General features: G+C 40.9%; 1 protein-coding gene across 2 annotated transcripts in view; it reads right to left on the minus strand.

Annotated features, from left to right (window-relative positions):
* TTC23L (tetratricopeptide repeat domain 23 like) overlaps positions 1-12,840 on the minus strand; it is a 20,274-nt gene extending 7,434 nt beyond the window's left edge. The window contains exons 1-7 of one of the 2 annotated variants that reach the window (XM_089496730.1): positions 12,766-12,840; positions 11,215-11,361; positions 9,354-9,477; positions 6,159-6,318; positions 4,506-4,622; positions 2,668-2,845; positions 1,708-1,816 (exon numbers count right to left, since the gene is read on the minus strand). In XM_089496730.1, the coding sequence (XP_089352856.1) occupies positions 1,708-1,816; positions 2,668-2,845; positions 4,506-4,622; positions 6,159-6,318; positions 9,354-9,477; positions 11,215-11,334 (808 nt within the window). In that variant the 5' untranslated portion in view covers positions 11,335-11,361; positions 12,766-12,840. Of the gene's footprint in view, positions 1-1,707; positions 1,817-2,667; positions 2,846-4,505; positions 4,623-6,158; positions 6,319-6,468; positions 7,083-9,353; positions 9,478-11,214; positions 11,362-12,765 lie in introns of those variants that run through there. The other variant, XM_089496732.1, reaches the window with a different exon arrangement.
* Positions 12,841-13,604: the final 764 nt, after the last annotated feature.

Consider the following 13,604-nt stretch of genomic DNA (forward strand, 5'->3'; position numbering starts at 1 on the left):
CCACACCTCTTCGTTTGGAGGTGGCGCGGCGGTGATGTAATGGCAGCACCCATGTGAACAGGGCCCCGCCATTTTGTACGTACTCTGTACGTACTAGGGTTGCAGGCGTCTAAAAGAGACGCCCCCGGGCAACCCTAGTATGTACGGAGTACGTACTTGGGTGCTCGTCTATGCAGGGCCTGAGTTTCTGAATACATTTGAATGTTCAGACGATGATGATGATTTGTATCCACTCTTTTCCCAGAACTGGGACCCAGAGCAGCTCACAACTTTAAAACAACAATACAATTAAAAACATAGAAAAGTGGTACATTAAAACAAAATTAAATTGTTACAATATAAAAACAGATTGCTTAATATTGAAATAGATTGTTCAGGGAGGTGAGATGTGTTATTTCTCTTTCTGTACAATTAGTCTCAAAGTTGCTACAAGGTCCCTTTGCATACAGGGAGGTAAGGGTGAGGTTGTCATCAGCTATATGAGCCATAATCCCCAAATCCCCACTTTTGTGTGTGTGTTTGTGTGTGTGTCCAAGTTAGGACAGTTTACTGGGTATGCTCTAGGGACCTTGGAAAACCCAAGAGACTAAGGAGAATATCGCACAGCTAAATAAAACATCTTAACACTGCCGAATTCAATCTTCATTTGGGCTGCATGCTGGTGTTATTGCATGACTTTTCTCCTCAAAACCATCATCCAAGTACAGCTTGGCTCCAATGCGGGTCCCTGAACTTGCTTCGGCAGCTATTTTTCAAAGTCAGAAGGCTCCCGATTTTGCAGTTTATAACTTGGCGTTTTAAATTGGCTACAGCCTCCCGGGCTGCAGCCAGGATGCAAGATAGAGGGAGGGATTATCGCATACTAAATCACTGCTAAATTGCCAGCCGCCATCAGCCTGGGTGCCAGCCGGGTCCAAGCCATGCTTCACCAGCACTTTTTAGAAGTCGGAAAGCTTTCCAACTTCTAAGAAGCGCTGGTGGAGCACGACTTGGACCTGGGATGGTGGTGGCCAGTGATTCAGAGGCGATTCAGTGTGTGATAATTTCCGCCTCCATCCCGCATCCTGGCTGTAGCCTGAGAGGCTGGAGCTGATTTAAAACACCAAGGGATAAGCTCCTTTGAAAAATGGCCGCCAAAGCATAGGGCCAGCATTGGAGCCGGATTGTACCCGGATGGCAGTTTTGGGGAGAAAAGCCATGCCATAACACCAGCGTATAGCCCGAATGAAGACTGAATTTGGAAGCAGTAAGACGCTTTATTTAGCTGGGCAATAATCTCCAAGGTAAAACATGAAGGTAGTATACTGTCCTATCATTTGGTGAGAAAGTAACAAGCTTCTACTTTTCAGTGTTTTGTTCCATTTAATGAAGCCATATCATATCACGATGGTTAAGTTCACTTTAAAGCTATTTTGTGTGTATGTGTTCCACAGGGAGGAAGTGGCTGCTACATCATTGGGGTAAAAATGCAAAATCTAGGATATGCACCAACTTGATTATGGAGGCAGCAGAAAAGGAATAGCTCTGCTGCACAGTAACATTTCAGAATATCAATTTCAGTGACAAAAAGTACCAGTAATAAAAATAAAAAAATGAGATGGGGAGATGGGAACAGATTCCATTCCATAACAAAAAGATCCAATTTAATGAGATCTCTTAGAAAGAAAATGAACTAAGGATCTTTCCTGTGCCTTACTATTTACTTACCAACATCCTTTTCTTCTCCCGTTGCTGCATAAGCCTTAGCCAGTAACAAAGCCACTGATGCCACTTGTGGGCTGAATTTGCTGTATAGAGCTGCTGAAGTAGAATAGGCCTACCAAGAAGAAACTGAGATTTTGCCAATGAATAGCTCTATTGTGGTTCTCTCTGGATAGACATTTTTTTTAATTTGCTACCTAAAATATCTGGCAGACCTTCCCTCACATAAAGCTATTTTTCTCAGGGCTCAAATTTATCCCAGTAACATGGCTAGGACTATAAGGGGAAAATAGGTTAGGTAGTGGAATATATTTTACAGATAAAAAATCAGTGCATATGTGGCCAAACAACATCAATGTGGTCTAGATAGAAAACATAATTAATAAGGAAGAATAAATAAGAGAGGCTGTGTCAGACTAGAGCTGCATCCACATTGCAAAAATAATCCAGGTCGACACCAATTTAATTGTCTTGGCTCAGTGCTATGGAATTCTGGGATTTGTATTTTGTTATAGAACCAAAACTCTATGAAAGAGAAGGCTAAATGTCTCACAGGATTACAGTTCCCAGAATTCTGTAACATTGAGCCCTGACAAAGTGGATTATTTCTGCAGCATTGGTGTTGTAAAATTCTACCTTAACTCATCTCATTCCTGGAGGGGCAGATGGGAAATTTTATGACTCTTCTTGGTCTTTGCAGAATGAGATATTTCAAGCTGATTGTCCCTCTCAGGGGAAGGCGACACGTTTCCTGTTGTCTCTAAAAGGTGAATTTATCATGGGGATTTCTGGGGTTGAGAGTGTATGACTCCCCCAAGGTCACCTTGAATCCCATTTTGGGAGAAGACAGAATATAAATCTAATAAATAAATAAAAATAAAGATCACCCAGTGGGATTCCATGGCTGAGCAGGGTTCAGCATAAATCCTGTTTTATGCCATATTTATATTTTATGAGGTTCTTTACCTGTAATAAACACCTTATGGCTTTTTCATGGTTTTTCTTTATTTGTTCCATTTCAGCCATTTCCTGATAAAGACTGATCAATTCTGGAGCCGTCTCTCCTTCAGATGATATTGTAGCTTCAATTGCCTTCTCAAAGTACCTGGCAGCCAGCTCTAACTTGTTATTCTGCAAACTTGCCCTGAAACAAAAGAACTGTGAGATGATTTTTCTAGTCCTGTAAAAAAAAAAGGTAACTTTTCTAAATAGTTGCTGTTGAAAACATGAAACAGATGTAGCAGAAAGGTTAGTCGGTTTTGCATCTGATGCTGCTGGCTTAGATTACACAAAGCCGTAAGAGCAAATTGCACTATACTTCTTGGTAACAATGAAAAAACTGTACAGTACAGTGGTTAGAGTGCTGGTTTTGGTAATCCAAAGTCCCCATTGAGTCTTAAAACTCAGTTACTTTATCCTGATCACTCTTCCTCTGTCTGACTGACAAGAGGGCAAGTCAGGGGAAAGGAGACTCCTGTATGTCACCTCCATCATCTTGAAAGAATGATGGGTCATATAAACAAATAAATGTTACCCATATTGATAGCGTATCATGAAGTATGTGCAAATTCTGGTTTTATATTAGGAAAGCTGTTCAGGAAAGGTACTGAAGAAGAGACTTGTTGCTGTTGTTGTCTGCCTTCAAGTACCTTCCAACTTGTGACAACTCTAAGGCAAAGCTATCATGGGGTTTTCTTGACCAGATTTGTTCAGAGGAGGTTTTGCTATTGCCTTCTCCTGATGCTGAGAGAGTGTGACCTACCCATGGTCATCCAGTGGGTTTTATGGCCAAGGTGGGAATTGAACCCTGATCTCCAGAGTCATAGTCCAACTCTCAATCCCCTATGCCATACTGGCTCACAAACAGGAGACTAAGGCCTGTTACAGACTGCCAAAATAAAGCTGCTTCGGGTCTCTTTGGAGGTATGCTATTTAAATGATGCATGGGTCCTAAGAGTCCGGAGGTTGCGCCAAAGCCACACTCCATTCCTAAGCACTGGAGTGCAGCTTTGGTGCAGCTTCCGGATTCTTCGGATGCATGCATCATTTAAAGAGCATACCTCCAAAGAGACCCGGAGCAGTTTTATTTTGGCAGTCTGTAACAGGCCTATGATGCAGAGCACTGAAAAGAATGAAAGTAGAGAAGTGGTGAGGTTGCAAAAGAGATTGTGTATATGCTGAGAAGCATCCAAAACAGGATATGTTGAAGTTCAACATGCCCCAGGAAACATCTGCAGTGGGTTATCCATGAAGAACAAATATTCACAAGAATTGTAAACAAGGACCTAGAGCTGATAAGTCATCATGGTCAACCATTTCAAAAGGAGGGACCAACATAAATATTATCAACAGACACATACATTAAAAATGTGAAAGACTATGGGAAGTTTCCAATAAGCTGGAAACCAGGCCATCTCTCTTGCATGTTCACAAGAAAAAACATGCTTCATCTACCCATGCCAGTTAGTTCCTGGGGTTGGTGAATAGGACTAAATGTGTGAGTGTGAGAGCTTGCTATTAGAAATCCAATGAAGCTAAAAAAATAGGAATACCATGTACCAGGGATTTACTTTGGTTATGGGAATTTCTCAAATTATTCGAGATGTATACGATCTCACGTACAAAAATATGAAATGTATTCACCAGCGCCATGAAATATTTGCACTGCAAAGTCCAGGAGTTTATTAATACTGGGTGTAATAGTGCCTACTCCCAGGTAAATAACTATATCATTGTAGTCTTTCCAATATGTAATTGGGATCTTCTTTGTTAGCTCAGAATCAGGCTGTTGGTTTCTTTCTTACCTGCCCAATGCTGCCATAAGGTCTCTCTCGGATACTCTAAATCCAGTAGTCTCTGTCCCCTGCAATTCTTCCATAATCCTGTCTGCCTTTTGCAGATTGCAGTAGGATTCTTTTCCAGTGGAAAAGTCAAGGAAAACTCAAAGTTTGTTCTCTCTCTATCTCTATCACTTTGTGTGTGTATGCAAGTGTGTGTACAGAGAACATTTTCATGTTCTAGAACAGGGATGGGAAAATGTGGAAGATTAGGCAGCCACATTAAACCTCTAGGAGACATTGGAAGGCAACACCTGCTCCTGAAAAAAAAGAGTGCCCCCAAACATGCTGTATGAGACATGGGGGCATGTTTTGGGGCCTTCGTGGCCATTTTGGGACATTTTGAGGCAATTTTTAAAAGTCACAAACTTTTGACTCCCTGAGCAGTGCAGGGACACCAAACGTTTGGAAATCCCATAGAAATCATTTGTGGGTAATTTGGGAGCATTTTTATAAATTACACTGGGGGACCCTGGAGGCCACAAAATGGTTCTGGGAGCCACACTTTGCCCACCTCTATCTAGAATATCAACTTTATGCACATTTCTGGCATATGGGACTAGGCCTCAGCAGATTGATTCAATAAATCATGTGGGTTATGTGTCAGGTGGCTGCTTTGACTGTCATGGGATTTAGAAAGCAAAAGGACCTATAAGAAATATGAGCTTTCATAGACCTCAGTCTGAGGAAATAGACTGAAGTCTGGGAAAGCTCATGCTGCCAATTTCTTTCTTCCAGTTAATCTAAAATGTGCTACAAGATCTCTCTACATACTGATTCTACAGACTAACACGGCTATATGTTTGAATTCTACCTTAAAAATATATATTTGTGTGAACATTGTGTGACAATATTTTTAGATTTTCACAGGGCTGGTCTCAAACTTGTCAGTGCCTGAAATGGAAAATGGGATTTTGGGGGGTAAGGGGCAAAATCCATTGTTAATTTCAGTGGCGCTTGCTTGAATCAACTTTCTGTCCCCCTCATTTCTTACCTGAAGGTCACACATACTGAATTAACACCAGGGGTCTCCATAGAAGGATACATGTGTGGCTTTTGATACCATCAAAGAATCAGCGTATGGTCCATGATCACATAATAAAAACTGATTGATTTAATAAATCAGTCTATGGAATCTCTGTATCTCATCTGCAACCAGGCACCCACCAAACCTGTTGAATTGCAACCCCCACTATATATTTAACAAGTACCGTATGTAATGTTTATTGTTTTTATATATTATTTAATTGCTTTTTAAATAACTCTTATGATACTTTTATCAATGTTTTTGTATAATTCTTGATTTGTTTTTAAATATGTTGTTAACCATCTTGAGTCCCACCACCACCACCACCATCATCATCATTCCAGACAACATGAGTGGGGACAATGGGAATTGTAACTCTAACACATCTGGACACCATCTGATCAGGGATCACAACCTGCTGCCCTGCTCCAAGGAGTTAATAAAAGCATCTTATTCCCACAAGCAACTTTGAATGGTAACCTAAAAGAATGATTGTCACAGACCAACGTGGTGAGTTTCAGAGCTCAGCATAAGACTTGGTTGGGCTTCTCAAATCCATGTGTACAACACCAGTCCCTGCAGTGGAAGGATATTTTTTCTGCATCAGGTTTGCTACACCCAAGGTGTAATAGATGGTCACGAGAGTGCTCTGAATCTCTCTTCTTTCCTCTGTAGATGCCAAAGGGGAACTCTTCCTCATGAAGATAGAATATTTGGCTGAGTTTGCATGTTTTTTAGCTTGAACAGGAAGACCTGGATGAATTAACAAGATTACCTTAAAAACACTGAGCAGTCTAGAATACATATCTATCTCTAAACAAAAGGTTCAATGAAATGTTCTTGTAAACCAGAACTGGGAATTTGCCAAGGGTCTGGGATAAAAAGGGTCCCATTTTCACATACCTTTAGGGCTTGGTAAGTTGAACCTTCTTTTTTCCTTTTTGCTAAAACAGAAGTATCCAGAAAGACGCTTCTAATTTTGATTGGCCAATCTCACCCCTGAAGACTTCTGAAGGCACAAATATCCATTCTGAGGCTGGATTGTGGTGAAGGCTCTGGAGGGGTTTGGGGAAACTTGGAATTTTGATATGGAAAATGTAGCCTCAAGGTGTCACTATAATCCAGTGTTTTAGCTTTATTATAATTCAGTGTTTTAGTTATTATGTTTTACAGTGCATGTAACCCATGCAGTAGGGGCTTTACCTGGCTTGAACCATCAGTGGTCATTATTACTGATCATTATAATCCCACAACTAAAAGAAAGGCTGCAGTCTGGGGTTTTGCATGATGTATGAACTATTTCATGATGGAATGTTCTCTCAGTGGATCTTCCCAATACAGTGTGAAAACATTGATTAGTTCCTCTAAAACAAATTGATCATTGACCAGGGTGACAGGAGGACAAAATCCTCAGGCTGAAAGATCTTTATTTCATTGTGGCAATAGCAACGATGTTCCTAAAGTAGGGAGTGAATTCCCATCAATGTTGCTGGACTGCAACTCCCATCAGCCCTAGGCAGTTTAGCCAATGACAAGGAATACTGGGATTTTCAGTTCAGGGGGCTTCACTTTGCCCATTCCTGTTCTAAAGACTAACAGATTTACTTTGCATTAAGAAATCTACCAGCATCAATTAGTGTCTAAAGCAAAGTTCTGAGACCTTCTCTCCTTGTAATATATGGGATTACATTTTTTTGCTTGCTGGGGATGACACCAGAAAGTATGAGGCTGGCAGAATTTGTCTTAAGGTGCTGCAATGCTTTTTATTGCTTTTCTTATGACACACAGGCTAGCTATCCTTTCTGTAATGATGCTGTTGTTGTGTGCCTTCCAAGTCATTTCCAACTTATCCAACCCTAAGGCCAAACTATCACAGGGTGTAACGATGGAACCATGAAATAGCCACTAGGTGGCAGTTTTTTCCTTTTACAGAAAGGATCTCAAAATGTGGTTGAGCATTTCCTATATTTCCTGGAGGTAGGAAAAATTGTTGTTTTGCACTTCACCTCTTAAAAATTCCTATTTTGCATTAAGAAATCTACCAACATTGATTAGTGTTTAAAGCAATAGTGTCTATTGGCTTGTAAACTGCTTAGAGAGGGTTTAGTTCACTATGGTCCAAACACACTGCAGAAATAATCCAGTTGGGTGTCCGCAGCAACAAAAGACAATTAAACTGGGGTCATAGAATCATAGAGTTGGTAGATACCCCAAGGGCCATCCAGTCCAACCCCCTGCCATGCCGGAAATTACAATCAAAGCACCTCCGACAGATGGCCTTCCAGCCTCTGTTTGAAAACCTCTAAGAAAGGAGACTCCACTACACTCGGAGGAAGTTTGTTCCACTGTTGAACTGCCCTTACTGTCAGGAAGTTCCTCCTAATGTTGAGGTGGAATCTATTTTCCTGTAGCTGGGTCCTACTCTTTGGAGCAGCAAAAAACAAGCTTGCTCCATCCTCAATATGACATCCCTTCAAATACTTAAAGAGGGCTATCATATCACCTCTTAACTTTCTCTTCTCCAGGCTAAACATCCCCAGGTCCATAAGTCATAAGAACCACTGCACTAGCGAATGCTTAAAATCTCCCTAAGCTATCAGTCCCAGAAGTTGATAGGAAGTAGCCACTGTAGGCCACATTCCCACTTACAAATAAATTGCTTTGTGAACCGATTCGATGTACTGGTTCGGCAGCGGACCATGGTTCACACTACATTTGCCCGATCACATTTTCTTGCTGCAAAATAAAATAAAATAACCCACTTGTGATTCACATTCACGAATGAATTGATTCAAAATGGACCCACGCCAGCCGGCCAAAGGGCGAATTTAAATCGATTCCAATCCGCATCTGGTTCACATTGCGTGGAATTGATTTATCCAAAGACATGGAAAAAATCAATGTCAAAAAGATGTCGGTTAAATAGGTCTAGCGCATGGCCCCCCTCTCTGAATTGCTTCAGCAATTCAGTTCAAGTGTGAACCAGGGTCATTTAAACCGGTTCAAACTGATTTATGATCCGGTTTAAACGGTAGAGGGACAGTTAAGACCATAATTAAAGTGGTATAAAACTGCTATATTTGGGCAGTGTGGAGATAATGTTGTTTGCCTTTGTGACTTCAAGTTGTTTCTGACTTACGGTGACTCCAAGACAAACTTAGCACAGGGTTTTCTTGGCAAGATTTGTTCAGAGGAGGTTTGCTATTGCCTTCCCCTGGGGAGGCTGAGACCATATGTCTTGTCCAAGATCACTCAGTGGGTTTCATGGCTGAACAGAGAATCGAACCCCAGTCTCCAGAGTTGTAGTCCAACACTCAATCCACTGTGCCACACTGGCTCAACTAATAACTTTGAATGACATCCATGTTTTTTATGTTATTTGACTAATTGATTAAAAATGCATTGGATCAGGTTACAGTTGTTGAAAATGGGTTTCCATGTGAAGATTTTTTTTCTGTTGCTATCTATTGTAGTTGGTATATGATTAATTATTAACCCATTCATTTATTATATTTCTATGCCTAAAATTGCTCACACATGTGAACAATGGGATGCCTATTTTTGGAAATACTCCTGGGCCTTAGAGGGCAGGGAACCATCTAATCAAAAGACTGTATGTACAGTGCTGTGTAAATTTACAGCGCTATATAAATAAAGCTTAATAATAATAATAATAATAATAATAATAATAATAATAACTGTTTTAATTTGGTTTTTGCTCTTTGGCAGCTACTACTGAAATTAGGACCATGGTGGTTCTTCTTCCATTTTTTGTGCAAATGCGTTACCTTGGAGCATAAGGTAGCTGTGAGCAAGGTTGGCAAATGCCTGTGCCAACCGCCAGTGCCCGTTTCCATAGATAATTCGAGTGAGCACAACACATTTAACTAGTTCTTTGCAGGTGTTATGTGCCTGTAAAAACATAACACACAAAATAAAATTGTTAAAAAGAAAATATGTAAGGCTGAACGGAAGGAGGTTTTTCTTTCCCAACCAAATCTTCCATGGCTATTTCAAAACAAAGTGACCCTGGGGGTTCTAGATGTGCCCTGAAAGATCCCCTTGTTTATCTTAGGATACTCAGGAGATAGCTTTTTTTCAAGTTCCACCACTGTTACAGGCTTGTTTGACGAGGACATATGTGACAGTTTTCTTGGTGGCTGCTTTCAAGGTTTTCTTGGCAAGATTTTTTCAGAAGACGTTTGCCTTTGCTGCTCTCTGAGGCTGAGAGAGTGTGGTTTGCTAAGGCAATTTCGATGGCTGAATAGGATTTGAACCCTGGTCTCTAGAATTGTAGTCCAGAGCTCAAATCACTGCACCTCACTGGCTCAGTTGACATCCTATTAGTGAGTTACAATAGCATACACACAAATTTTGCTCTTGTAACCCACTTTTTGGGTTGTTGCAGAGGTCAGAATTCTTTATTTGTACAATGATCAAAATCTTCCCCAAAACATATATTTTAAGTGACACAGTCCCAACCCCCAGTGCTGCGATTTCTGTGTTTTGGAGGGGAGGACCATGGAGAAGTTTTCAGCTATTTTTTATGTAGCTGACTGGATATATCATCTTCAGGAATAACCAAAGGAAATGACCATGTTGTTTTGTATTGCTTAAAAGGTGGGTTGTGGGTAGCATGTGTGAGGTGTGCATGCCCCAACATAGGATCTCAGTCTGGTTTTTTGACTTTCTGTTTTATGGATTATAGTGCAAAAAATGACTTTGATGCAACATAAATTCAATTTTTGTTTTGTAGAATGTCCAGCAATCCTGATTTTTGTCATATTATTTCTTTATGGAAAAAGGTTCCAGTTCAGTCCCTGACATCTTCAAGTTTACATATCTGGTGATGGGATATACATATATCTCTGCCAAAGACATAGAAAGCTACTGCTGGTGTAAAAGGACAAATAGCTACTGAACTGTTATAAAGTCGCTTCCATTTGTGAACCTGTTCTCCCTTGTCATAGAAATAAATAGGAAGTTATGTTACATGACCAAATATGTATACAGGGAATTTCTCTTAAGAGAGCTGTATATGTTTGCCCTTGTTGTTGTTGTTATGTGCCTTCAAGTCATTTCCAACTTATGGTGACCCTAAGGCAAGCCGATCATGGGGCTTTCTTGGCAACATTTGTCCAGAGGAGGTTTGCCATTGCCTTCCCTTGAGGCTGAGAGAATGTGACAGTGGGTTTCGGGGAGAAGCTGGGAAGCAAACCCTGGTTTGTCCTCACATGTGCATTTTTAACTTGCTCTTTCTTTGATAGACTCAGAACTGTTCTTTCCCTCCTCTTGATCATATTTTATCCTTGCAACAATCCTATGAAGTAGTATATGAATTATCAGCCCATGGTCACCCAGTGAGCTTCAGGGCTGATTGGATGTTTTGACCCAGAACAAGAAGGATATTCCATACAAATCTAAACCCAGACACTTCTTAAATAATTAGAAATAATTCACATGATTACTCCCATTCCTTGAGGAACATCTGAGAGAACATTAAAGGCAGTCCTTTACAAAAACACTTCTGCATCAGTCAGAAATGACCTGAAGACAGACGACGACAACAACAAAAATCAGAGATGCCATCAGCTTCTACCACTGTGCAGATGCAAAAGGAAACAAATGGGGAAAATATACATATATTACCTCTTTTTCTTCAGCAAACTTTTCTGCCCTTTTCTGTGCTTCCATTAACTTAGCTACTGGTGTGGCAAAGAGCTTGGTCTTCATTTCATTTTCTTCAATGTTGCTGTTAGTTTCTTCCATGAGTTCAGTTTTATCTTGTTCTTCAGCCTTAAATGTTATAAAGTTGGAGTTAACAGCTGACATCCACTGGGCCAAATATGCACCCTTCTGCAGAAGAACTACTGTCACTGCTTCAGAGACAAAAGGTTGTGGTTGGGATAAGGAGGCTAACTAGCAGTTCAGTTGAGGTTGGGCCTTATCCCTATTCAGCAGGTGCCGCTTATCAGGTATAGGACCCAGGCTCCACATTTTACCTGGCAACCCCAGCGGGGTGACCTCTTTCCTCCTTCTAGTCACCCTTCTTGTTCTCATTGCACGTCTTCAATTCTGACTTAATAATCCCATTGCAGGGGTTTCTTGGCAAGATTTATTCAGAGAAACTTTGCCATTGCCTTCCTCTTAGGTTGAGAGAGTATAACTTGCTCCAGGTCATGCAATGAATTCCCATGGCTGAGTAGGAATTCAGACCTTGGTTTCCTGGAATCCTAGTCCTCCAAAAACCTCCAAAGGAGGAGACTCCACCACTCTCTGAGGCGGCCTTTTCCACTGTCAAACTGTCTAGTTTGAATCCATTGCTCTGGGTTCTAGTCTCTGGAGCAGCAGAAAACAAGCTTGACCCATCCTCAATATCCCTTCAGTATTCTAGGAGAAATAATGCAGTCTGACACCACTTTAAGTGCTGTAACTCAATTTTATCGAATCCTGGAATTTGTAGTCTGACAAAATCTTTAGCCTTTTCTGCAGAGTGCTGGTCCTCACAAAACTATAAATCCCAGGACTTTGTAGGATGGAGCAGTTAAAGTGGTGCCAAACTGCATTATTTCTGCATTGTAGAATGATGCACCCAGTTTTGCTGTCACACTGAGTCCTTCCATCTTGTCCACACAGCCTCTCTCCTAGAGCTATTAAAGTTGTATACTCTCATTCTTGTGGACAAGTCTTGCAAAAAGAGTCTTAACCCTCTCCTCCTTGGTTTCCCAATATTGGTTTCTAAGGATGGTCTCAACCCGACTCCACAGTTTTGAAGGCTGAAATGGTAGCAAGTGAATTGCTAGAGCTGTTTATATTAAAGAACTACCATGTGGAACTAATGCCATACAATGGCATTTTCAAGCAATGGATGATTCACAAACAAATAGCTATTCTAAGTAGCTTTTTTGGGCGTATGTGATATTATGAGCATTTTTATTTCCGTCCTGACCTCTAATGCACCAGTGTCATTCCCCCCCCCCCAACATCTTTACATTTCTTTCGTGCCTATGTTTCACCTTCCCCTAAATATACCTGACTGAATACAAACAATGGCCTTGAAAATGTACTATATGCCAGAGCTGCAAGATGTAAAGAGATAAATCTGATTTTTCTTACTGATTTCCAGCAACAAGGGAATTGTACTTCCCACCCCAGCACCAGATCAGGAACACAATACAAAGTCATTTCCCCTCCACTTGCCTTTGGCTTCTGGATGTTCTTGTGGAGTTTGTATTAACCAGGCACTTTGTTCCTTTCCCACAGTGGATTGATTTGTGGTGTTTCACAAATCCAAAGTCCCACCTCCAAGCTGTAGTCACAGTGACAGCTTGTTGCCCATGTTGTCCTGGTGACAACAGATGCTCCTCATGCTTGACAGAGCCTGTCTTTCCTTTCTTAACCCAAAGAAGCTTAACCCAACACAGCTGGCTCTCAGGCTGTTCTCCAGTGATGGATCATTAGAAAAAAAGGCAGCCCTATTTGAGTTTTATTCCACCCTTATGTCTACTAGGCTCATTTCCAAATCCAAGCTGTTTTATCCCTACAAGAATGTTGTGAGGAAGGTTTGGCTGATGTCTCTGTGTGCGTGCACAATTTATACAACCCAGTCAGCCCAGTAAATTGTGATTGGAACTTGGATTTGGAAGTGGGCCTAGCAGGCTTAAGGATGGAATAAAACCTAAAGAATGCTGCTAATCAAGCCTAAATTTGATCTCTTTGATATCTGGCCTTCTATCTACTACGACTCAGATTTTGCCTGAGTTCTCATATGTATGGTGTTGAAGGAATGGTTGTAAAAGTATCTTGCATCCACACTCTCATTCATAGGGTTGCCATAAATTGAAGACTCCAGAGGACCCACTGCATTGGTGGGCTAGCAATAAATTTCAAATATCAAACTTTGATTTTCCATTCTTTATAAGGGACACCACTTTGCTATGTCATTATATTTAATGGGACTTGAGCATACATGGATTTTGTTATACACGGGGGATCTTGGAACCAAACCCCAGCGTATAACAAGGGTCCACTGTACATTG

The sequence above is a fragment of the Sceloporus occidentalis genome, unplaced genomic scaffold (genome assembly GCF_023333645.1).
Source record: "Sceloporus occidentalis isolate IW3139 unplaced genomic scaffold, rSceOcc1.0.p SCAF_1, whole genome shotgun sequence".
Lineage (NCBI taxonomy): Eukaryota > Metazoa > Chordata > Lepidosauria > Squamata > Phrynosomatidae > Sceloporus > Sceloporus occidentalis.